The 25,800-nt window shown below is 35.4% G+C and overlaps 3 protein-coding genes and 1 long non-coding RNA gene across 5 annotated transcripts; 1 reads left to right on the plus strand and 3 right to left on the minus strand.

Annotated features, from left to right (window-relative positions):
* Positions 1-486: 486 nt before the first annotated feature.
* LOC108984766 (receptor-like serine/threonine-protein kinase SD1-6) lies at positions 487-25,503 on the minus strand. Of its 2 annotated transcripts, XM_035687207.1 has the most exons (8): positions 24,231-25,470; positions 23,882-24,004; positions 23,594-23,793; positions 22,993-23,203; positions 22,652-22,889; positions 22,381-22,528; positions 21,803-22,091; positions 487-530 (listed from the first exon to the last, which is right to left on the minus strand). In XM_035687207.1, exons 1-8 carry the CDS (start codon positions 25,453-25,455, stop codon positions 508-510), a joined length of 2,457 nt encoding a protein of 818 aa, XP_035543100.1. In that variant the 5' UTR covers positions 25,456-25,470; the 3' UTR covers positions 487-507. The 2 variants fall into 2 exon arrangements, with proteins under 2 accessions (XP_035543100.1, XP_018812365.1); XM_018956820.2 differs by lacking the exon at positions 487-530 and having other exon boundaries at positions 21,501-22,091; positions 24,231-25,503.
* LOC108983250 (G-type lectin S-receptor-like serine/threonine-protein kinase At1g11300) lies at positions 508-10,616 on the minus strand. The gene is made up of 7 exons (XM_018954833.1): positions 9,339-10,616; positions 8,968-9,108; positions 8,686-8,879; positions 1,841-2,048; positions 1,495-1,732; positions 1,260-1,386; positions 508-807 (listed from the first exon to the last, which is right to left on the minus strand). Exons 1-7 carry the CDS (start codon positions 10,561-10,563, stop codon positions 508-510), a joined length of 2,433 nt encoding a protein of 810 aa, XP_018810378.1. The 5' UTR covers positions 10,564-10,616.
* LOC108984798 (F-box protein SNE-like) lies at positions 2,606-8,642 on the minus strand. Its single transcript, XM_035687264.1, has 2 exons — positions 7,798-8,642; positions 2,606-3,008 (listed from the first exon to the last, which is right to left on the minus strand). Exons 1-2 carry the CDS (start codon positions 7,982-7,984, stop codon positions 2,716-2,718), a joined length of 480 nt encoding a protein of 159 aa, XP_035543157.1. The 5' UTR covers positions 7,985-8,642; the 3' UTR covers positions 2,606-2,715.
* LOC108984807 lies at positions 13,824-16,623 on the plus strand. The gene is made up of 4 exons (XR_001995084.2): positions 13,824-14,095; positions 14,211-14,293; positions 15,373-15,407; positions 16,275-16,623. It is a non-coding gene; the product is annotated as an uncharacterized LOC108984807 (long non-coding RNA).
* Positions 25,504-25,800: the final 297 nt, after the last annotated feature.

Consider the following 25,800-nt stretch of genomic DNA (forward strand, 5'->3'; position numbering starts at 1 on the left):
ATTTTACCAAAATCATAAAAATAATAATTTTTTTATTATTTATTGAGAACTGTGAAACACCAAAGCTCTTTGGCAAGTTCAGATCCTCGGAAGAGAGCATTCCATCGGGTTAAAGCGATCTATCAAGGAATCAGGGTCATCACTGATAAACATAAATGCCAGTTCAGTTTTGTGATGCCCATATTGGACTGTGAGGACTGTGAGAATGTTATGAAGAGATGTGCAGTGAGTCTTGCCATGTTTCAGGCATGCTTGATCTCTCCTTATCAGAGATGAAAGATCATATTTATCGACTATGTAACAGGATTGACTATAATACCATAACCATATTAACAGGTTCTACGGCTAAAGGCTCAAAAATCCCATACACGCTGCTCACTCTGTTGAGTGGACTTCGACATAAAACAGGAAAAAGGGGAAGTACAAACCGTAAGTAGGCAACCAAACAGGATGTTTTTCTGATGATTTACACAGATAGTATGATGCTTATGGCCGGTCTTTCAAAGCTTAACGGCCTTCAACTATTGAAACTGTTTCATTCTTCAGATAAGAGAAGTCTGACACGTTTGCCTTTACCTCACTTCTTACAAAAAAGAAACCAGGTTGGTTGGGATAAGGTAGAACTGTACTATCATTGCTAAGCATTGCGACAACGTCGGACATGGTAGGTCTATCCGCTGCACTTTCTTGTACACAGAGGAGAGCAATGTTAATATATCTCAACACCATTGACATGGAGGACATATCATCAAGGAGCAACAGATCCACCAAGTCTGATCCCTTGCCACTACTCCATAATTCCCACGCCTTCAAATAAAAAAACAAAATGGTTAAGTGAGTGATTTCCTATCATTTGATCTTTTGAGAGTGTGGCAATTCATCATCATATCAGAGTACTCAAGAGGAGAGGGCCAGATGTATAAGAGGAGATGAATAATGGGATTAACTTTCTTTGCAGTTCTGGAATTCTTCCATTTGCTTCCTAACGATTTCTAGTTTCTTTTGCATTAACAATGTGTAAATCCTGAGTATCAATAGGGTCCTATTTGAATACAAGAAGTGTTTCATCTCATTTCATAATTACAATTTTCTCAAATTCTCACACAAAATATAATAAACAATTCAATATTTTTTAAATTCTAAAACAATAATAATATTAAAAACTAATATTTTAATAATATTTTATTTAACTTTCAACTCGCAATCCAAAAAGCACCTAAGAAGTCAAATGTGTTTGAATTTACAAGTAAGATACTCACGTATCCCAAAAGATGGCCAGTGTTCTTCCGGCCACTCAAAATCTCTAACAACAAGACACCAAAGCTAAAGACATCAGATTTGACGGAGAAGACACCTTGCATAAGATATTCAGGTGACATGTATCCCCTGTTCACCATCATCAAGTTAAAAATATTAATTAGCAGAATGTTTTATGTGTATGCTATACTGTTGGGTTGGTTTTTATGATTCAGTAGTGTCCTTTATTTCACTTACTGTGTGCCCACGATCCTACTAGTATTTGCTTCTGACTCGTTTCCTCCAAATATTCTTGCCATTCCAAAATCTGATATTTTGGGATTCATGTCGGTGTCCAACAAAATGTTGCCAGCCTTCAAGTCCCTATGTATAATCCTTAACCTGGAATACTGATGAAGATAAAGAAGTCCTTGAGCAACCCCTTGAATGATTTGAATCCGTTTCCCCCAATCTAGTATCTTGCGCTTTTCTGAATCTGTTTTAAAAATATGATTAGATTGACAATCTGGGCCAAATTTGAAGGACAAAATAAAATCCCACAAAGAGGAATGAAATGTATTTCTAAGTGCGACAAACTACAAACCGAACAGGAAGAAATCCAAGCTTTTATTTGGCATATACTCATAAACTAGTATCTTTTCATCTCCTTCAATGCAGCAGCCCAAAAGTCTAACAAGATTCTTGTGTTGGAGCGTGGCTATGAGCATTGCTTCGTTTTTTAGCTCCTCCCAACCTTGCCCAGATTTTCTTGAAAGTCTTTTTACTGCTACATCCCCTCTCTGTAATGTTCCCTGGATTTGTTTTTTTTTTTAAAAAGATAGAAAACAATAAAATAGTAAAACTGCATTCACAAGAAATCCACCTATCAATGATAAGAATTAGGAAACTTTCATCTCTAAAACCAACAAGTTTGGAAGCATTCAAGCTCGAGACCACAACATCCAAAGAGTTGTGTTAGACTGTAGCCTCGTATCTCTGCGCACCATTTAAAATTTTATCTTCATATTTTATTTTAAATAATATTTTTTTAAATTTTTTAATATTTTTAATATTTTTTAAGTTTATTTTTTTTAAATTAAATTAATTATTCTATTTATTATTTATATATTAAATATTTGATAAAAAAAATTAAAAATTAAAAAAGATATAATATGAGAAAGTTACGTAGATTCTTTGAAAAAAATGATTTATACAAACTCTATATAAATTTTTATAAAAAAATAAACTTAACTTTAAAAATTTATAAAAAAAATTATTATTTATTAATAGAATCTATTATTTTACTAAAGATTTATATAAAATTTATTTATTTAAAATTTATATTTAATATTACTCTTTGGCCCCATCCGAATTGGCCCGCAGGCATACACAAGGTAATATAAACCGACCCGGCTAAAAAAAAAAAAAATTAATTTTTAGATAATTGTTTATTTATTTTATTGAAAATGAGGACAACTATTATTCCTTCCTTCGGAGAACAGAGCGAAAGCAGACGTTCACGGGCTTGCATGGGAACATGAGCGACGAAACAGAGGCATCCGCCAGTCTCTTCTCGTAGTAATCGACGCAAAATAAGTAGAGGGAGAGCTGCACCACGTCGCAGACCATGAATAGCCGCTTGTAGCTTCCGAGAGCCACGACGACGGGTCGTACGAAGGAGGGGGGAGGAGAGGAAACGTGGCGAAAGCAGAGGCGCTCCCCGAGGGAGTCGTTGCGGGAAATGGTGCCCCAGAGGCGGTAGACGCAGGAGGCTGTTAAGATTGATATCAAGAAAATACCAAAAATATGCAGAGCATAGAAGAAGTTCTGTATTACTTCATTAACTTGTCTTTACATCAAAGCATAGAATGCTTTTATACACTCAGTATCATAGGCAGGAAAAAGATAGAAAGGAAATATTTCAAATACCTAAGTAACAGAAACTAATACAACTCTGTTACTAAAAATGTAACTTACTAAAAACAGAAATAACAGAAACCTAACAGAAACTAATGAATAATACTATTTCTAATACCCCCTCTTCAAGCTGGAGCATGTATGTTGATAAGGCCCAGCTTGGATACAAGATCAGAAAACAAAGGAAATCCTAATGGTTTAGTAAAACAATCTGCCAGTTGATGATGAGAGGAAACATGAAAGAGCTTCACAACTTCTGCTTGGACTTTGTCATGAACAAAGTGACAATCTATTTCTATGTGTTTTGTTCTTTCATGAAACATAGGATTAGTGGCAATATGAATGGCAGCCTTGTTGTCACAATAGAGAGCAACAACTTGAGAGTGAGGAACTTGTAAATCATGGAGCAAAGAGAGTAATCACACAAGCTCACAAACTGTGTTAGCTATGGCCCGATATTCAGATTCAACAGAGGATCTAGAAACTGTGCATTGCTTCTTGGATTTCCATGAAATGAGAGAGGTGCCAAGAAAAATACAAAAACCTGTTATAGATCTTCGAGTGTCCTGACAGCTAGCCCAATCTGAGTCAGCAAAAGCAGTCAATTGAAGATTGGAGCTAGTAGAAAAAAATAATCCTTTGCCAGGAGAATTTTTAATGTATTGTAAAATTCTCTGAGCAGCATGAAGGTGAGGCAGTCGAGGAGAGTCCATGAATTGACTTAAGGTGTGGACTGCAAAAGTGATGTCTGGCCGTGTGATAGTAAGGTAAAGAAGTCTGCCCACTAATCTCCTATAAGCTTTAGGATCTTCCAAAAGAGCACCATCAACCCGAGAGAGCTTGAGGTGTTGTTCCATGGGAGTTTTAACAGGTTTAGAACTCATGAATCCAGTATTTGATAAAATCTCTAAGGCATATTTCCTTTGAGATAAAGATATACCAGAATTATTCCTTGCAACTTCCAAACCCAAAAAATACTTCAAGGACCCAAGATCCTTAAGCTTGAATTTCTGATCAAGGAATGTTTTGAAGTTATTGACAGCTTCTATATCATTGCTAGTAATGAGGATGTCATCCACATATACTAGTACAGCAATGAAACTAGTGCCTTGCAATCGTGTGAAAAGAGAGTAATCTGTTTTGGATTGTTTAAAACCAAGATCAAGAATGGTAGAAGAAAACTTAGCAAACTATTGTCTTGAAGCTTGCTTTAAACCATACAAGGATTTGTTCAACCTACAAACTCTTGTATCATTTTTATCACCAAAACCAGGAGGCAAGGACATGTAGACTTCTTCCAACAAATCTCCATGTAGGAAGGCATTGTTGACATCCAATTGGATTAAATGCCAACCTTTTGCAGCTGCTATGGATAGAAGACACTTGACAGTGACCATTTTGGCAACTGGACAGAAAGTGTCAAAGTAATCCACTCCTTCTTGTTGTGTGAAACCCTTAGCAACCAATCGTGCTTTATACCTCTCGAGTGTTCCATCAGATTTTAGTTTTACTCGATAAACCCATTTGCATCCAATTGGGCTCTTTCCATGGGGAAGATTAGTTAATGTCCAAGTGTTATTGTTTTCTAAGGCTTGAATTTCTTCAGCCATAACAATTCTCCAATGAGGAATTTTAACAGCTTGATGATAAAACTTGGGTTCAACATATGTTGAAAGGGCTAATGTGAAGGCTTTGTGTTTAGATGACAAATGAGAATAACCAATGAAATGAGAAAGTGGATATTGCTTACTTGATGAAGAACCAGAATCCCCAGTTGAAGATGAGGAAGAGCAAGCCTGTGAGGATGCCAAATGGCAATGAAAATCTTGCAAATAACCAGGTGGTTTATGTACTCGAGAAGATCTTCTAGGAAGAGAATGATTTTGTAAAGGTGTGGATTGATTAGGAACAGGTTCTGTATGAGTTAATTCTGAATGGATAGGTTCTGAAATAATGGATTCTGAATGGGCAGTTTCTGTAGAATCAGGTAGAGATGAACTTACTGGAATGGATGGAAAAGAAATATGTTGATCAAGAATAGGTGTTGGAAGGACATGAGAAGGTTGTGGTAAGGCACTGAGATTTTGATTTAATGACTTAAAGGGAAAGATGTGTTCATGAAAAACAACATCTCGAGATACAAAAACAGTGTGACTATCAAGGTCATAGAGTTTATATCCTTTAATTGCAAGAGGATAGCCAATGAAAATACATCTTCTAGCTCGAGGAGCAAACTTGGATCGATTATGAGCTAGTGTAGATGCATAACAAAGGGAGCCAAACACTTTAAGGTGAAGGTATGAGGGTGGCTTTTTGAAAAGTAATTCATATGATGTTTTGTTTGCTAACAAGGGAGAAGGAATCCTGTTAATGAGATACACTGCTGTAAGAATGCAGTCAGACCAGAAAACTAAGGGAAGACTTGACTGAAAAAGGAGGGCACGAGCAACATTGAGAATGTGTTGGTGTTTCCTCTCAACTATTGAATTTTGTTGAGGGGTAGCCACACATGATAACTGGTGAACTATGCCTTTAGAAGAAAAAAAATGAGGCATAGCAAATTCAATGCCATTGTCTGTCCTTATAATTTTAATGGAAGAATCAAATTGATTGGCAACCATATGAATAAAATTCTGCAATAGCACTCGAGTGTCAGATTTTAACTTCATCAAATAAACCCAAGTACTTCTAGAAAAGTCATCTACAATGGTTAAGAAGTACTTAAAACCATCCAATGATTGAAACTGAAAGGGGCCCCATATATCACAGTGAACAAGTTGAAAAGGGCATGAAGAAATGTGTGCACTATGAGAAGGAAATGGCAATCTCTTGTGTTTAGCAAGTGGACAAATTGAACATGGAATGTCATTATTTATGGAAGCAGTAGGTACAATAGAAGACAACAACTTCATTCGAGAAAAGGATGGATGACCCAACCTTTTATGCCAAATATCAAACTCAGAATGATTAGAGTGTGAAACAAAAGCAGAATTGAAATTTGAATTACAATGAAGAGTAACATGATCATCTGATTTTTTGTTGATTTGGTTAGTTGGCTAACAGAAAGAAGATTGAATTGAAAGGAAGGTACACATAGAACATTGTGTAAAATGAGTTGTGGAGATAGGTGAATGGATCCAATATGTGTGACTGGTGCAGAAATGCCATTGGGCATTTTGACAAATGAGTTATGTGTGGAATGAAAAGTAGTAAAAAAAGAAGTGGAATGGACCATATGATCCGTGGCACCAGTGTCTATGATCCAATCATCTGAAGTAATGTGTATAGGCAATGCTGTTTTAATGGAAAAAACAGAAGAAAATTTACCCGAAAGATGGTCAACTGAAGAAATCACATTGGCTGTCTGAGACACATGTGGTTCAGAATTTAAAAGAGCTATAAGCTGTTGGCATTGCTGTGATGTGAGTGGAAATGAAGAGGTAGAATCACAAGCAACTTGATGAGCTGAAGATGATGGAATGGAATATTTTCCTTTGGAGCGATATCCAGGAGGATATCCATGTAACTTGAAGCGTTTTTCAATTGTATGCCCATGAACAGAGCAATGGGAGCAAATAGGTCTATCTTTGCGAGTGGAAGGTTTGATCTGATGAGGCTGTTTTGTTGTTGATGAGAGTGCAGCAGAGGGAATGTGAGGAACAAGAGGTGATCCAATGTCTCTCTGACGCTCTTCTTGAAGAACAAGAGAGAAAACCTTGTTCATAGGAGGAAGTGGATCAATCAAAAGGATTTGACCACGCACTTGAGAGAATGAGTCATTCAGCCCCATCAAGAAACGCATAACATAGTCTTGCTGATGCATGGCCATTAGTGTACGCAGACCTCCACATGAACATACAGGTAAGGGTCTATAGTTCATCAATTCATCCCATAAACCTTTCATTTGAGTGAAATATGCACTAACAGATAGATCATTCTGCATAAGAGAAGCGATAGACTTCTGTAATTGAAAGATCCGAGGACCATTACCTTGAGAGAAACGTTCTTGAAGATCAGACCAAACTTCATTTGCAGATTCAACATATATGACACTGGCAGCAATCTCTTTAGAAAGAGAATTAAGAAGCCAAGATAAGATCATGTTATTGCATCTGGTCCAGCTATGAAAAAAAGGAGAAGTAACTGCTGGTTTGGTGATAGAGCCATTAACGAAACCAATTTTGTTCTTGGCAGTGAGGGCCATTAACATGGATCTACGCCAAGTATGGTAGTTATCACCAATGAGAACTTGAGTAACAAGAATAGATCCTGGACTATCTCCGTGGTGAAGATAGTAAGGACTGGAGGAATCAGAAGAAGGATCAGGTGAAGAAGGTGCTACTGCAAAAGAATCAGTCATTGCGCGCGGAAATATATTTTTCAAACTGATACCATGTTAAGATTGATATCAAGAAAATATCAAAAATATGCAGAGCATAGAAGAAGTTCTGTATTACTTCATTAACTTGTCTTTACATCAAAGCATAGAATGCTTTTATACACTCAGTATCATAGGCGGGAAAAAGAAAGAAAGGAAATATTTCAAATACCTAAGTAACAAAAACTAATACAACTCTGTTACTAAAAATGTAACTTACTAAAAACAGAAATAACAGAAACCTAACAGAAACTAATGAATAATACTATTTCTAATAGAGGCGACGCAGAGGGAAGGTCCGTCGAGGTGCTTGAGGATCTCTATTAGGATGTCTACGTGATCGTTGATGAAGAACTTGGGTTTTTTCTGATCTGTGTACTCTTCTGCTTTCTTTTGCTGCATGGGTTCGTGAGGTGGTGACGGTCCGCGGGGTCGGTGCCCCACCGTTAACATTGGGTGAGCTTGCTAGATTAGATTGAAGTTCAGAGAGAGAGAGAGAGAGAGCGAGAGTGACGCGTGTATGTGTGTGAACCTTGTGAAGTTGTGAGGGAGAGTAATGATATTATTGTACTTTCTGTAGGAGTTCTGAAGTCTGAGAGGAAATTAAAGAGTTTTTTTCTTTCTTTCTTTTTAGTTTTTCTCCGTAATCCAGTACCATAGATTTTGCGGGTGACGGGGTGTTGCGGTTTCATCCGAAAGCAGAGATGTCGAGCCCACGTTTAATCTCAACCCGAACTTATCGGGTGAGTTGAGTCGGATATATCGGACGGACCGGGTCTATCACATTTTTTGCACAGGCCTAACTGTGACATTACCATTCTCTCCCTATTTCTCTTCTTCTCAATGCGATATTACCATTCTTATATAAGAATTATTGCATATGATAATCATCTTACTTATCAACCTGACAAAAAAAACTCTAAACTAGCTCCCCATGGCGAGCATACAACAGTTTAGTTTAAACTAAGTTCCATTAACCCAAAGTCAGCCCACTTCTTATTTAAATGGGTACAGAGTGGCTTTACAGCATATGCAGCAACAAAAGAGGCATGTGTCACTGTATGTTGACATGGTAAGTTAGTTACTGCCAAAGTGTTTAACTTGTATGTGTAGCCCGCATCTTAGCAAGTAAGCTTAGGGATACTTAAACATACCTTGTAAACGGGTCCAAAACCGCCCTCGCCAAGCTTATTTCCAGGCGAGAAATTACCAGTTGCAGCAGAAACACTTGCAAAACTGAATAATGGCATTTTGACTTTGCCTCTTCTGCTATCCCCATGCCTACTTGATTCAGTAAGCTCCGAACTATTAGACTCTATGGTCAAATCTAACAGTAACAAATTGTCCCCTGCATGGTGAACAACATATGATTATGGCTTTGCTTAAGAATATACATTTTGATTTCCAAAATACATTTTGAACACTTCTTTGCTCACCCTTTCTTTTGAGCTCTTTCTTTCTTTTGAGCTCTTTCTTTCTCCTCACACAATAAACAAAAAGACTGAATACCAGTGCAAAAGATATGGTCGGTATGATGATTGCCCACAATAGCCCTGCAACCTTCGTGTTCTTATGTCCTGGAGATGTTAACAGTTCCATTCCATGGAAGGAAATCAGAGAAATAGAATTATACATGCGTTGTACTAGTGTTACGACTGGATTTACGATTGGCAGTGCCTAGAGGTACCACCTCAAAAAAATCTCAAACAGAAAAATATATAATTGAAGGAAGAAGAAGAAGAAGAATAAGAGACAACAACAGCAATAATAGTCACCAATAGCTAACAAGTCCTTGTGTTTTTCTGACCTATCGATTCCGAACGATCAAGCTTCAGATAAAAATCATTTCCATAACCATCATCTTCTGAGAGCTGCTTCACATTTAGCAGAGGACCCTCCCATACTAAGCAGTCATGCTTTCGATGATCATAAGCATAAGCAATACAGGAACAGTTGGTCGAGCAAGCTGACATGCACTCTGCAGATTCGCTAATGTCCAATTTATTCGGATTACTTGGCCAATCTACCTGAGACAAGGGGTAAAATTGTGTATCATTGCGGCACTTCAGATCAATTTTCCTCACACACCCTCCGCCACTCGACTTGTTTCCTTCAGCAACCAACTTTTTAAAACCTGGCAAACAGTCGCATCCTCTATCGGTTGTCTCACTGCATATGCTGTAAGCACCACATAATGCATAAGCCCCGCACTTGGGCGAGGATAACAATTGCCAAGATTGGTTAACTTCTGTCCATGAGAATAGTCTAAACTGCCCTGTTACATCTAAAACTATTCTTAACATATCATCGGTATCGGTGTACTTACTACGCCAAGTGACGGACTCCCCTACAATCACAAAGATGTCAGCCAGACGACCAATGAGTGCGCTAGACCAGTATGTTTCAGATCCCTTCATTACTATTAATTCTTTCCAAGAACCCCGAAGCAGTTCGTTCCAAGAACCGAGATGCAGAGAGAAAAGACCAGGAGCAGGGTCTTCAGTACTTTTCCATGATTTTAATGACCATCCTGTGGTGATGACATCACTTATGTTCATTCCGGGCAAAAGAGTATCAGTAGGATGCTCAAAGCTTTGCCACAAAACAACATCTGAGACCCTCTTTATAACTCTAAGATTGCCTGTATCCAATAGCATGGCATGGACCGTATCGTTCCCAGCAGAAGTGTTGGACACCATGTACTGCATTCTGCCGCCAGATATCACAAGGGTCCCATCCGGATTAAGGGTTAGAACGGCCGAGGAATTTGGGAATGGCCGCTCTCTATTTGCAACCCAAACTACGGTGCGGTTAGGATCTTTCTTGTACCATATTCCCACGTAATACCTTGTCGAATTTCCCTGGGAGAAGAAACCAAATTCAAACTTTCCCGTAGTAGAGACAATAGTCTCCGAGGTTGTTAGTGATTGGCCTGGTCGGATAGTATCAGTGACACTACCATCGGCGAACTGCAAACCAAGACAGAATAAAAGCAGAATGGGGGGAATAAAAGGTGAGATTCTACGGCTCATATTTGGATAAGAAAGCTTGCAGCCCAGGTTGCTCTCTGCAGAAATACGGTATATTCTTGGACTTATAAGGAGACTTTGAGTTCAACAAGGCTGCATTATATAAACTTCAAAAGATCAAAGTTTGTTTGACCATTCAACTCACGTCTTTGCAGAAGAATTGGTATTATTTTTTTTATGTCCTCAACCAACATAGACCAGAAGCAGTGGCGGAACCAGAAATTCTACGTTGGGGGCCATATTGATCTATGCAACGATGATCTATGCAACGAGGATGATGCTTGCATACATGCCAATGTGTACGTGTATGTATATGTGTTATATATACACACACTGGGGATGACTCGGAGGTTTACCTGCCATAATGATTTAAATAAAAATAATATATAGAAGTTAGTAGTAGCTTATTTGTCTGAAAAAAAAAAAATACAAGGTTAAAAAAAGATAAAAAATCAAGATTAAAAAAAAAATTTAAACTTCAACAAAGTATGAACATTGGTCTGCATCTATATTGGATTATCTATTTACTCTCTATATAATAATAAAATATTATTAATTTAATATTAAGGGCCTTTTGGTAAAATATGATCATTCATTAAATTTTACAAGGGAGCTACATGTCAAATGGTCAAGGGTCTTAAAGACCTTTTGGTAAAACATGATCTTTTATTAAATTCTACAAGAGAGTTACAGGTTAAATGATCAAGAATTTTAAAGACGTTTTGGTAAAATTAGACTTAATGGAAAAAAATAAAAGTTAACGGAAAAAAATAAAAGTTACTATTCACAGTTAGATATCTAATTATTATAATAGAGTATATATATATATTATACACTTTGTTGTTTATAATTATAAGAAAATACATTATAGACAATTTAATTTCATATTCATTCAATTTATAACAAATTTCTTTTTGGATTGTATATTTTTTAACTAATGTTTTCAAGTTGGATGCAAAAACTATTATTTTGATCAACAAAATTATGTTTACTGAAAAAAATTATGAACTTTAAGAAAATATATATACTATTTATTTTCATACTTTTAAGAAGATTCAAGAATTTTAGATGCGATTAGAATAAAATTTTCATATGACGTCATAATAAACTTACCAATCACATTTTTGTATTGTTAACGTATAATTTGACGTACTCCATCAAGTTACATTATTTTGTTGGTTTGCTTTTATATAATTTTTTTATAGTTAAATTATTTTTCTTTTTGTGTTTTGCAGTGATTGATTGACATTATTTAGATAAAAGGGTACTTCAAAATTCAAACATTTCCTTTCTTGTCTCTTATACAAAACCTCGTGACAACGACGAAGTCACCATAACATCGTAGCATAATTCCAATGAGTAACGATCAGGTGTTTAAACATTTTCACAGATTCTAATTCATTTCGGTTAGAACGGTTTTTTGAATCAAAACCGTTTGTATACTCAAATTGAATCAAAAGAGGAAAATGTCTCTTGCCGTCTTCTTCTGCATGTAGTCTTGTGGAGCTGTCATCAGCTTTCACGAAAGCTATACTACTTTCGCATGAGCTTCCCAGCCCTACAGGTGTATTAATCCAAAAGCAAGTTATAAAAAGGTACCATTTTATATATAGAATTCTAAGTTCAAATAGTATTTTTCCTTAAAAAAAGAAAAACAGAAAAAAAAATGAGATTCTAGATGAAAAAATCATGTGCTGTTGAATGGAAAATATGTGCATGTAATTTGTCTTCAAGGGATTTATTTATTTCTGAATGCTTATCCGAATAGACTTTTACTATGTGGCCAGTGCCTGGCCTGCATCATTTATTTTTAGGTCGAGGTCGTGTTATTATTTCTCCTCTATTATTTATGCTCTCAAAGACTCAAACTTTAGTTGACTCTCATTGTCTCAATCACCCACTGAACACGCTCATACGGAAAACAATCTTGAGTTCGACAAGGCTGCATATAATTCAAAAGAAAAAAGTTTTTTTGACCATTCAACTCACGTTTTTGCAAAAGCAACGGAATTAATTTTTTACGTCCTCAACCAACATAATAGACCAGAAGCAGTAGCGGAACCAGAAATTCTACGTTGGGGGCCATATTGATCTATGCAATGAGGATGATGCTTGCATTCATGCCTATTGTATTGGATTATATATATAACATATATTGGATTATCTCTGCAACGGAATTATCTATTTACTTTTTATAAAATAATAAAATATTATTAATTTAATATTAAAAACCTTTGGATAAAACATGATCATTAATTAAATTCTATAAAAGAGCTACACATCAAATGATCAAGAATTTTAAAGACCTTTTGATAAAACATGATTCTTTATTAAATTCTACAAGGGAGCTCCATGTCAAATGATCAAAGATTTTAAAGACGTTTTGATAAAATAATACTTAACGGAAAAACAAGAAAAGTTAACGAAAAAAATACAAAAGTTACTACTCACAGTTAGATAGTTACTTATTATAATAGAGTAAATATATATATATATATATATATATTATACACTTTGTTGTTTATAATTATAAGAAAATACATTATAGACAATTTAATTTCATATTCATTCAATTTATAACGAATTTCTTTTTGGATTGTATATTTTTTAACTAATGTTTTCAAGTTTCTAAATTTTAGGCTAATATTTTTGGTTTTTTTTTTATTATTATTTTTATTTTTTTATGTATGTATACTCATTTTTTATATTTTGGATGCAAAAACTATTCTTTTGATCAATAAAATAATGTTTACTGATAAAAAATTATGAACTTTAAGAAAATATATATGTAATACCCGAGTCCTACTACATAGGTCCTTACGTCATTTTTATTAATTCTAAGTTAAATATTTTGAGATGAAGATATTTTTATTACTTCCAATTATTTTATTTTAAGATGAATATGTTTTATTTTAAAATATGGTTCATTAAAATAAATCAAGGGTATTATTTTTAAGATTTTAAAATATTTTTCTTTAAGTCATTCAATTTTATTTATTTAGAAAATGATCCAATTAATCTCTACCATTGGATTAGTAGGTAAAAAGCATTCTTAAGGTGGATTCATCTCCACCATCCATCTCCCAATCTTATGTAATAAGTTTTGACCAAGTCAACTAAATCACTTTATCCCATTTCACCCGTAGGAAGCAACCAAGAAAGACAAAAGAAAAGTCTTCATCTTCTCCTCCCAATCTTATGTGATAAGCCTTACCAAGTCAACAAATCCTTTTAACCCTTTCACCCGTATAAGGCTTCTAAGGAAAGCCTTTGACTCATAAGCTTCCCAAGGAAGCTATTGAATTGACTTTACCTCACACCTATCGTCCAAAGCAACACCAAAAGGTGAGAGTTGAAAATCAATTTCCTTTCTTCCCACTTACCCGTCGATCTACACCCAAGGAAAATGGAAAACTTCATCTTCCTCTCCAAGCAAGCCATAGCCAACCTTCACCTATTTCCTTCCTCTTCTCTTTCCATCTTCAAGAAAGCAAGTTCATCTCATCACCTTCAAGCCTTGTGACTCCATAGCAAGGTAAGAGTACCCATAATCCTTCTTCTTTGTGTATTTAGAATTTAGCCATGGTTGATCAAGTGAGTTTTCTTTCAATGATTTTTTCTTTATGTTTCTGTTTTGGGGTTTAAAACAGTGATATTGTGTTGTTCTTCATCCACACGGGTTTACCACTAAAATCAAGTGGGTTTGCCTCTTGAAATGGGCTAAGAGCTTAAGGTAAAATTCTAAATTTACTCATTTGATTTTAGTGTGATTTTGGAAGCTTACTATGTTGTTTTAGCTTATGTTTAGATGTAGTTAATTTCCTATATTGTAAATAAATATGTATGCCCTCTTTTTGGCCCAAACCGAATGGTATCATAGTTGTTTTGCTAGGTATTTTCCTGTATTTCGAAAATGCTGTTTTGTTATTTAACTTGGTTTAATCATAGGAGATGATTATAGTGATTTTAAATTATATATATTGGTATCATGTGCCTTGTGTTGATATTTGGTTGGTAATCTATTTTTAGGATGCTAGAGGTTTGATTTAAAGGTTTTGCTTGGTCCTATAATTTTATATCTTGCTTTTAAAGGTATTAAGTGAGTAAATCATGAGCCTAAGTGTTTAAAGGTTTTAAAGTTTCTTAATGGATAACTTTACTATACTTTATACTACTTCAATTTTAATGGGAGGTTCTATCTAAATTAATTAATATATTGCTTATGTGAATATGTTATAACTTAGTTAGTTTAGATATAAGGGATTAATTGTGCATGAGGTATTATGATATGCAAAGCTGTCCAAGTATTCCTAAGTCCAAGTCATGCCATAAAAAATAGCCCTTATGTTGTCCCCCGTTTGGTTAAATTCTACCTAACCCAAGAGTCCAAAATATTGATGAGCTAACCATTTTATAATGAGGAACCGTAAGTTGATTTAAAGGGCATATTTCTTAAACTTGTTTAGCCTACTTGAGATGCCAAAATCTATTTTAAAGCCCATTGTCGAGAATTCTGAATTTTATCTCCTAATGACCATAACCCAAAGTGGGCTTGAACCAAAGAAACCTTGCTAAGCCTATAAACTCTTAACTACTTTTCATGTAGGCTTTTAAAATAGCCTTTCTGTGGATAGCTAGCATGTCTTAATACTTAAGTTATTTCTCTTATAAGTTGAGATAAGGAGTAGTCATTTGTGTTAATGTTAAACATAGAAGGGACGTTAGATTGTAATATCGTGGCTTTCTCCTTTAAAGGGATGGTTAAATAATATTGTATGAGTATTAACACGCTTATGCTATTTATTGGAATAGGAATATTGATGATGGAAGTATCGAGGAGCATAGAGGTAAGTAGCTATGACCATGCTCATTACACACAAAGCTCTTTTATGAAAAAGTCTCTCTCTCTCTCTCTTTTTCCAAATGTTTCTTTTATGAAAGAATAGATGCATGTATAGTATGTATAAGCCTTTCTTGGTAACCCCTGTTAAGTACCTTGTTAATTACCATTGTGTGTATGTAAGGTAATGCATCATGAGATTTTATGCATGCTCTCTCAAATAATTATGCCGTACCTATATGTATCATGACATGAAACATTCCTTTCAAAGAAACGCATATGCATTGGCACTAAATGAAGATGATGAAAATGTTACTTTTTCTAAAGAAAGGAAAGGAAAAGGAAATGAAAGCATGGATGTATGAATGTACGTAATGGCCACATGTATGAAAACGGTACCAAATGAATGGGCAGATTGCAATGCCGGGTAAGTAGTACTGGAAGTGCACCTAGTGCTGCCCCCCATGAAAAAGGGGTTCCCAACCTGCGGCCGCGGGCGGGAATCCAGGTCCAAAAGACCGCTAACCCCAACACACGGGGCGTAATAGTGTGTACTGGCCCAAGAAAGTGAAACGTAAAGCAAAGTCATTTCTAAGTAATGTTATGCATGAAAGCAAGTAATGCTTATGCATGAAAAGTATAGTTAAGCATGAAAGTACTGTTATGCATGAAAGTTAAGCATGAAAAGTACAGTTATGCATGAAAAGTACAGTTGTTCTTAAATTGTTATGCATGAAAGCATTGTCAAGAATTAGCAAATATTTATGTATGCATGTTTTCAAAGGAAAAGATTATGTGATTAATAAGTTAACGGCATGGTGTACTGCTTACTGAGTATTAGACTCATTTTGTGTTAAATGTTTTAAACGTCCAGGTATGAATGATGAGGCTATGGAGCTAGGCACTGCTGAGGAGGGAAGGGTTGATGCTTAGTATTCCCTGTCGGTTCGGTTTAATGATAATGGTTATATGTTATGTTTGATGATGGGTCCCATGTTGGGACGTTTTGTTGGTCGACTTTAAGACAATATGTCTTTGACATGATGTAGATTTTGTGGTAGTATGATGGTAATAGTGTAACTTCTATAGTGGGGTGATGGTAACCCCACATAAGAAGGTTAAACATATTTTGGATTATGTTGTAGGGACGGAGTCCCCTTTCTATTGGAACTAGTGATGTTTTAAATGAATGAATGGTGGACTCTGAGAGTCCTTTGGTAATATGTTGAACATATTGTCTATCAGGTGCCTACATTTAAACTAGAAACGCAGTGTACATGCATGACATGTTCACGCCCATCCCTTTACCCTCGTAGAAAATAAAATAAAATAAAATAAATAAATACATACTAGTATTAATAAGAAGAAAGAACAGGTCACGTGTCACGACCACGTCCCAGTCATAGGACTTGGGGTGGGGTGGTGACAATATATATACTTTTTTTTTTCATACTTTTAAGAAGATTCAAGAATTTTAGATGAGATTAGAAGAAAATTTTCATATGACGCCATAATAAACTTACCAATCACATTTTTGTATTGCTAACGTATAATTTGACGTAGTGCATCGAGTGATATCAATTTATAAATTTATTTTTATGTAATTTGTTTGTAGTTAAATTATTTTTCTTTTGGTATTTTGCTGTGATTGATTGACACTAATTAGATAAAAGGGCAAACATTTCCTTTCTTGTCTATGATACAAAACCTCGTGACAAGGATGAAGTCACCATAAAGCACGGACACTGCACAAGAAAGGCAACATCGTAGCATAATTCCAATGAGTAACGATCAGGTGTTTAAACATTTTCACAGATTCTAATTCATTTCGGTTAGAACGGTTTTTTGAATAAAAACCGTTTGTATATATACTCAAATTGAATCAAAAGAGGAAAATGTCTTTTGCCGTCTTCTTCTGCATGTAGTCTTGTGGAGTTGTCATCAGCTTTTGGAAAGCTATACTACTTTCGCATGAGCTTCCCAGCCCTCCAGGTGTACTATTAATCCAAAAGCATGTTATAAAAAGGTACCATTTTCAAGAAGCTAGCGAACAAAAGCAAACGTTTTGGACGATCTGTCTCGTCATCGATAAAAAAAGAAAAAGGGAAACACACACTTGTATACATCATTAAAAAAATAGTCATAATTACCATTATAGTACTGGGAGGATTTAAAAAAAAGACAATGTTAGGAAGATCGAATGGTGTTCCGTATTGTACGGACTTTTTATTTTATTTTTTATTTTCTTTCAACTAATTTTTATGCATTTTTAAATATTAAAAAAAAAACACTTCACTTTCTTAAATAAAAAAAAAATAGCAATTGATAACTTTTATAGATAGAATTCTAAGTTCAAATAGTATTTTTCTTTCAAAAAAAATTAAGGAAATTCTAGATGACGAATCTTTTTTTTTTTTTTTCCTTTTAAACCGTGACTTTACTTTGTTGCCACGAGTTGACGAATCATTATCAACGCGCTGTCGAATGGAAAATATGCATTTAATTTAGGTTTCGTTAATAAGTTAAATTGAGTTTAATTCTTTATAAATAATAATATGTTTAATAATGAATAAAGTTATATGAGATTTATTTGAGTAATATTTTTTATAAAAAATTTAAAAAAATTATAAATCTCACGTATAAAGATATGTTAAGTTAAAAAAAATTATAAATTTTATATATAAAAAAATTTTAAATTTGAATGAGTTTAATAATTTAAAAATTAAATATTTAAATGTTAAGTTTAATTTAAAATTAAATTAAATTAAATTAAATTCACAATCAAACGCAATCATAAAATCGCCGTCTTCAAGGGATTTTTTTCTTTGTCAGTGCTCATCCGAGTAGACTTTGATTTTGTTGCCACGTTGGTCAACTCGTGCCTGGCGGCTGGCCTGGGCACTGCATCACATTTATTTTTGAGCTCCAAGGATGTCGCACAAGTTGGTCCCGACAAAGAGCAATTTTTTTTATTTGATTTTTATTTGTTTTTATTTATTTTTTTATGTTATTAAATATTTTTTTAAAAAAATTTATAAAATCATAAAAAAATACTTTCTTAATAAAATAATTTTTTATTATTATTATTTTTTATTTTTTGCATCAGGACAAATCCTCGAGACATTTTATCGAATGATTTAGCATTGATCTTCATTTTTAGGTCAATGTCATGTTATTATTTCTCCTTTATTATTTATGCTCTCAAACTTTGAATCTCAGTGTCTCAATCACCCACTGAACACGCTCATATGGAAAAAATATCTTGCCAGCTTCATGGCCTCAAAAGTCTTCCAAAACGAAGAGAAATGTGAATCCTTACAGTACACATATTTATTTAATTAGCATGTAATTTATTATTTTTATTTTTAATTTAAACACATATTTAAAAAGATAAAAATGATAAATCACATTCTTCTTTTTCATTACTCTAAAGATGGTGTTAGCGGGCCGTCCAGCATTTATTACTAGTTCAAATTTATAGTTATTTTTTTAACATATTTATTCATTAAGAAAATATTAAAAATGTATAATTTCATTAATAATTATTTTCTTAATCACTAAGTAAAAAATTTAAAAAATTAAAAATTAAAATACTCAAGCAATAACTTTAAATGTAATATTAAGGGAGCTACGTAGCATTTTCTTTACGCTTATTAAAAAAAACCTCAAAGCCAAAAACCAAAAAAGATAAAGCCCTATAAACAAGAAGTGTCTCAGTAATCTCATAGCCTCGCATAAAGTTGAACTCTGCTAACAGATTTTGCAGTCTTTTTAATTTTATTGATAACTTTCACTTTTTATGAATGAAAACCGTGATTACAATCAATACTTGGAGGTTACAAAATAGTATAAAGACCAAAATGTAGGTATCAAAACCCAAAAGACCTGACCACAAACTAAAAAAGCTAAAAAATTACAAACTAAATAGAAAAAACAACTCTAAAAAACCAACATGCAATAAAAGGAACAGATCACACATATAAGAAAATAATAAAGAAGCAAGAAGTAAAAACTCTGTACCTCACTTTGATAACCTCAAATAAGGAAAACCAATTATGTCCATACGAATAAGTCCTCTTAAGTCTTAACTAACTAGAAAAAGTATCTCTATCACCAATCTAATACGTATTTAAACCTCCAATACTCTGCTTAGCAAGAAAATCAATCACAACATCATTACCTTCGCAATAAGCATGAGTAATATTATAGTCCATACAAAAAAGGCAAGCTTGGATCTCAATAGATAAAGAAGTTTACCTTCCTTAATTTTATCTATTAATTAGGAAGGTTACCTTAATGGATAAAGATTCTGCTGCCTCAAAAACTTTCGAACTCCTTTTGCTCCAGAAGTCATGCTTGTGACCTTTAAAGGCGCAGCATAGTCTGGTTATAACTATGCCAGATATGTTAACACCAAGAAAGTATGTATCCCACAGAATCCCATGAGCATGTTGGCCGCACAGCAAGCAAACATGTCCATTAATCGTAACACTGGACTATAATGAATAACTGTTACGACTGATTTGCTGTAGTTCGGCGCTTAACATTATTCCGACTGATTGGTAACAGGCCCTCCAAATATGGGTCTTATGTAGGCATACATCATCAAATTTCCTCTAATAGAAATGAAGGGTGCACACAGGCCTTTCTATCAGCAGGGATAAACTATCCTTTGCAGGGGTTATGTTGCTTGAGGCAGGCTCTTCCAAGGAGATCAAAGGCATGTTCAAGTCCTGATCTCTCCGAGAGGATGATTCTCGATGCCCAAATTTGATATTTTCATGGTGGGGAATCAGATAGCTTATATATGTGGTTTAGTTAGAAAACCAAACACCTGCAACCAAGGGGAGAATAGATTGGGACATGATTTCTAACAATTATAAAATTCAAAATCCTACATAGAATATTATTTGCAACTGTTTTGCCTTGTGTACTGGGTTTTTTTGCAGGTGCCCCTCTTTTGGCTAGCTCGGATGTAGGTTATGTATCTTATTTAAGGCCGTGTACTCTATATGGTTATACTGATTTTGATGCCTGGATTCTTTTTTTTTTCTAGATTTAGCGCTTATGTAAATTCCAGGTGTCGTACTTGTAACCACGGTTTCCCTCCGCCACAAGTGAGGACAATCAATAAAATTGGGGTCCCGTCCTTTTTTAAAAAAAAAAAAAAAAAAAAAAAAAAGAAAGATACCAGTTTGAAAGCCAATGCAATAGAGACTGCCCCTCTCATTAGCCGATTATCTACATGGATAGAAATTTCAATAATGAGAGGTCATCAAAGCGTGACTGCCTTTTCTTTAAGTATGGAACAAATCTATCATGGCAAACAAGGCAATACCAACCTGGTGTTTAAATGTGAGTTACTCTCTCTAGAGCTATGATAAGAATTTGATGGCTCTTGACATGTTTGAAAAAGTTCACTTTTTTTCATTCAACATTCATGTTGTGGTCTTTTGTCCTACACGCTAGGACCAAACACGTAAAATATTGTTAATATTAGACAGACATCTGAGTACAATATAGGATTTTGGAAGCATTAGCATCGAGGAAGTTGTGTCCATGTTCATTCACATCATCTTGTCTCCCATAATCTTAGACAATCGTCCACATTCCCGAACATCGATAGAGTTCAAAAATCTTGGAGATCGAAGTACTGCCATTTTGAGATCCAATTCTCACTCTCGTTCTGTATATTTGGTTGAAAAGTGAAAAATAGAGAAGAAGATAAAGCAATACCAGGAAAAAAAAAAAATCAAACTTAATCAAGAGATGAAATGCAGAGGGCGGTAGAGCATCTACCAAAGCAGAAACGAATAAAATTCTATATTACTAAAAATTAAAATTCTCGTAGTTTTTCATTTATAATCCAATTTCATCTACATTTTACCAAAATAATAAAAATAATAATTTTTTTATTATTGATTGAGAACTGTGAAACACCACAGCTCTTTGGCAAGTTCAGATCCTCAGAAGAGAGCCTTCCATCGGGTTAAAGCTTTCTATCAAGGAATCAGGGTCATCACTGATAAACATAAATGCCAGTTTAGTTTTGTGATGCCCATATTGGACTCTTGAGAATGTTATGAAGAGATGTGCAATGAGTATTGCAATGTTTCAGGCATGCTTGATCTCTCCTTATCGGAGATGGAAGATCATATTTATCGACTATGTAACAGGACTGACTATAATACCATAACCACATTAACAGGTTCTACGGCTAAAGACTCAAAAATCCCATACACACTGCTCACTCTGTTGAGTGGACTTCGACATAAAACAGGAAAAAGGGGAAGTACAAACCGAAAGTAGGCAACCAAACAGAATGTTTTTATGATGATTTACAAAGATAGTATGACGCTTATGGCCGGTCTTTCAAAGCTTAACGGCCTTCAACTATTGAAACTGTTGCATTCTTCAGATAAGAGAAGTCTGACACGCCACTGATTGGGTTTGCCTTCACCTTACTTCTCACAAACAAGAAACCAGGTTGGTTGGGATAAGGTAGAACTGTACTATCATTGCTAAGCATTGCGACAACGTCGGACATGGTAGGTCTATCCGCTGCACTTTCTTGTACACAGAGGAGAGCAATGTTAATATATCTCAACACCATAGACATGGAGGACATATCATCATGGAGCAACGGATCCACTAAGTCTGATCCCTTGTCACTACTCCATAATTCCCACGCCTTCAAATCAAAGAACAAAATGGTTAAGCGATTGAATTCCTTTTTTCCTATCATTTCAGCTTTTGAGAGACTGGCAATTCATCATCATATAAGAGTAGTAATAGGAGAGGGCCAGGTGTATAAGAGGAGAGGAGTAATAAGATTAACTTTCTTTGCAGTTCTGGACTTCTTCCATTTGTTTCCAAACCATTTCTAGTTTCTTATGCATTAACAATGTAAATCCTGAGTATTAATCAGAAGTCAAAAGTGTTTGAATTTCTCCACTAGAAGGTACAAGTAAGATACTCACATATCCCAAAAGATGGAGACAGTCAAGTTGATAAAAACCAGTGTTCTTCTGGCCACTCAAAATCTCTAACAATAAGACGCCAAAGCTAAAGACATCAGATTTGATGGAGAAGACACCTTCCAGAGCATATTCAGGTGACATGTAACCGCTGTTCACAATCATCAAGTTAAAAATATTAGTAGCAGAATCTTTTATGTGCATGTCTATGCATGTGTATGCTATACTGATGAATTGGATTTTATGATTCAGTAGTTTCCTTTATGTCACTTACTGCGTGCCCACGATCCTATTAGTATTTGCTTCTGACTCGTTTCCTCCAAATATTCTTGCCATTCCAAAATCTGATATTTTGGGATTCATGTTGGTGTCCAACAAAATGTTGCTAGCCTTCAAGTCCCTATGTATAATCCTTAACCTGGAATACTGATGAATATAAAGAAGTCCTTGAGCAACCCCTTGAATGATTTGAATCCGTTTCCCCCAATCTAGCATCTTGCGCTTTTCTGGATCTGTTTTAAAAATATGATTAGATTGACAATACAGGGCCAAATTTGAAGGACAAAATAAAATCCTAAAAAGAGGAATGAAATGTATTCTTGAGAAATTACAAACCGAACAGGAAGAAATCCAAGCTTTTATTTGGCATATACTCATAAACTAGTATCTTTTCATCTCCTTCAATGCAGCAGCCCAAAAGTCTAACAAGATTCTTGTGTTGGAGTGTGGCTATGAGCATTGCTTCGTTTTTTAGCTCCTCCCAACCTTGCCCAGATCTTCTCGAAAGTCTTTTTACTGCTACCTCGTCCCCTCTCAGTAATATTCCCTGGATTAGTGTTTGTTTTGAAAAAGATAGAAAACAATAAAATAGTAAATTAGATCCACAAGAAATCCACTATCAATGATAAGTACTAGGCACTTTCATCTCTAAAACTAACTAGTTTGGAAACTTTCAAACTCGAGACCACAATGACATTAACACACCACTTCCAAATATAACACACCTGGTACGTGCATGCAACAGTTTAATTTAAACTTAGTTTCATTAACCCAAAGTCAGCCCAATTCTTATTTAAATGGGTACAGAGTGGCTTTACAGTAAATGCAGCAACAAAAGAGGCATGTGTCTGTTAACATGGTAGGTTAGTTACTGGCAAAGTGTTTACCCTGTATGTGTAGCCCGCATCCTAATAAGTTTAGGGATACTTAAACATACCTTGTAAACGGGTCCAAAACCGCCCTCGCCTAGCTTATTTGCAGACGAGAAATTATCAGTAGCCGCAGAAACACTTGCAAAACTGAATAATGGCATTTTGACTTCGCCTCTTCTACTATCCCCATGCCTACTTGACTCAGTAAGCTCCGAACTATTAGACTCTATAGTCATGCTCAAATCTAACAGTAACAAATCGACCCCTGCACGGTGAACAACATATGATTAAGGCTTTGCTTGAGAATATACATTTTGATTGCGGAAATACATTTCGAACACTTCTTAGCTCACCCTTTCTTTTGAGCTTTTTCTTTCTCCTCACACAATACACAAAAAGACTGAATACCAATGCAAGAGATGTGGTCGGTATGATGACTGCCCACAATAGCCCTGCAACCTTCGTGTTCTTATGTCCTGAAGATGTTACAGTTTCATCCCATGGAAGGAAATCAGAGAAATAGAATTATACATGCGTTGTACTCGTGTTAAGACTGGATTTACCATTGGCAGTGCCTCGAGGCAACTCCTCAAAAAAATTGCAAACAGAGAAGTAAATAATTGAAGGAAGAAGAACAAGTAGAAGAGACAACAACAGCAATAATAGTCAGCAATAGCTGACAAGTCCTTGTGTTTTTCTGACCTTTGGTAATCGATTCCGAACGATCAAGCTTCAGATAAAAATCATTTCCATATCCATCATCTTTTGAGAGCTGCTTCACATTTAGTAGAGGACCTTCCCATACTAAGCAGTCATGCTTTCGATGATCATAAGCATAAGCAATACAGGAACAGTTGGTCAAGCAAGCTGACATGCACTCTGCAGAGTCGCTAATGTCCAATTTATTCGGATTACTGGGCCAATCTACCTGAGACAAGGGGGAAAATTGTGTATCATTTCCGCACTGCAGATTAATTTTCCGCACACACCCTCGGCCACTCGACTTATTCCCTTCAGCTACCAGCTGTTTAAAACCTGGCAAACAGTCACATCCTCTATCGGTTGTCTCACTGCATATGCTGTAATCACCACATAATGCATAAGCCCCGCACTTGGGCGAGGATAACAATTGCCAAGATTGGTTAACTTCTGTCCATGATAATAGTCTAAACTGCCCTGTTACATCTAAAACTATTCTTAACATATCATCGGTATCGGTGTACTTACTACGCCAAGTGACGGACTCCCCATCAATCACAAACATATCAGCCAGACGACCGATGAGTGCGCTAGACCAGTATGTTTCAGATCCCTTCATTACTATTAATTCTTTCCAAGAACCCCGAAGCAGTTCGTTCCAAGAACCGAGATGCAGAGAGAAAAGACCAGGAGCAGGTTCTTCAGTACTTTTCCATGATTTTAATGACCATCCTGTGGTGACATCACTTATGTTCATTCCGGGCAAAAGAGTATCAGTAGGATGCTCAAAGCTTTGCCACAAAACAACACCTGAGACCTTTGTAACTCTAAAATTGCCTGTATCCAATAGCATGGCATAGGCCGTATCGTTCCCAGCTGAAGTGTTGGACACCGTGTACTGCATTATGCCGCCAGATATTACAAGGGTCCCATTTGGATTTAGGGTTAGAACGGCAGAGGAATCTGGGAATGGCCGCTTTCTATTTGCAACCCAAACTACGGTGCGGTTAGGATCTTTCTTGTACCATATTCCCACGTAATACCTTGTCGAATTTCCCGGGGAGAAGAAACCAAGTTCAAACTTTCCCTTAGCAGAGACAATAGTCTCCGAGGTTGTTAGTGATTGGCCTGGTCGGAGAGTGTCAGTGACCCTACCATTTGCGAGCTGCAAACCAAGACAGAATAAAAGCAGAAGGGGGGGAATAAAAGGAGAGATTCTACGGCTCATATTTGGATAAGGAAGCTTGCAGCACAGGTTGCTCTTTGCAGAAGTAGGGTATATTCTTGGACTTATAAGGAGACGTAAGAGTTCAACAAGGCTGCATTATATAAAGTTCAAAAGAACAAAGTGTTTTTGCCCATTCAACTCACGTTTCTTTTGCAAAAGCAATGGAATTAATTTTTTACGTCCTCCATTTCACATAATAAACTTACCAACCACGTTCTTTTGTATTTTGCGGTGATTGATTGGACATTATTTAGGTGAAGGGAACTTCAAAATTCAAACATTTTCTCTTGTCTATGATATTCAAACCTCTTGAGTACGACTAGGCCCCGGATAGTAAAAGTGTTT

The sequence above is a fragment of the Juglans regia genome, chromosome 2, assembly GCF_001411555.2.
Source record: "Juglans regia cultivar Chandler chromosome 2, Walnut 2.0, whole genome shotgun sequence".
Lineage (NCBI taxonomy): Eukaryota > Viridiplantae > Streptophyta > Magnoliopsida > Fagales > Juglandaceae > Juglans > Juglans regia.

Bases quoted from the DNA above. Each gene is read 5' to 3' on its own strand.
- LOC108984766 (XM_035687207.1), bottom strand. From the start codon at position 25,455: ATGAGCCGTAGAATCTCTCCTTTTATTCCCCCCCTTCTGCTTTTATTC. The intron at 22,890-22,992 runs GTTTGTAATTTC...TTTTTAAAACAG, and splicing joins CTTGGATTTCTTCCTGTTCG to ATCCAGAAAAGCGCAAGATG. The intron at 531-21,802 runs TTTCAATAGTTG...AGAATGAAACAG, and splicing joins TTATCTGAAGAATGCAACAG to TTTCAATAGTTGAAGGCCGT.
- LOC108984798 (XM_035687264.1), bottom strand. From the start codon at position 7,984: ATGTTAACGGTGGGGCACCGACCCCGCGGACCGTCACCACCTCACGAA. The intron at 3,009-7,797 runs GTATTATTCATT...CAATCTTAACAG, and splicing joins CGTCGCCTCTATTAGAAATA to CCTCCTGCGTCTACCGCCTC.
- LOC108983250 (XM_018954833.1), bottom strand. From the start codon at position 10,563: ATGAGCCGTAGAATCTCACCTTTTATTCCCCCCATTCTGCTTTTATTC. The intron at 1,733-1,840 runs GTTTGTAGTTTG...TTTTTAAAACAG, and splicing joins CTTGGATTTCTTCCTGTTCG to ATTCAGAAAAGCGCAAGATA. The intron at 1,387-1,494 runs GTAAGTGAAATA...GATGGTGAACAG, and splicing joins AGTAGGATCGTGGGCACACA to GGGATACATGTCACCTGAAT.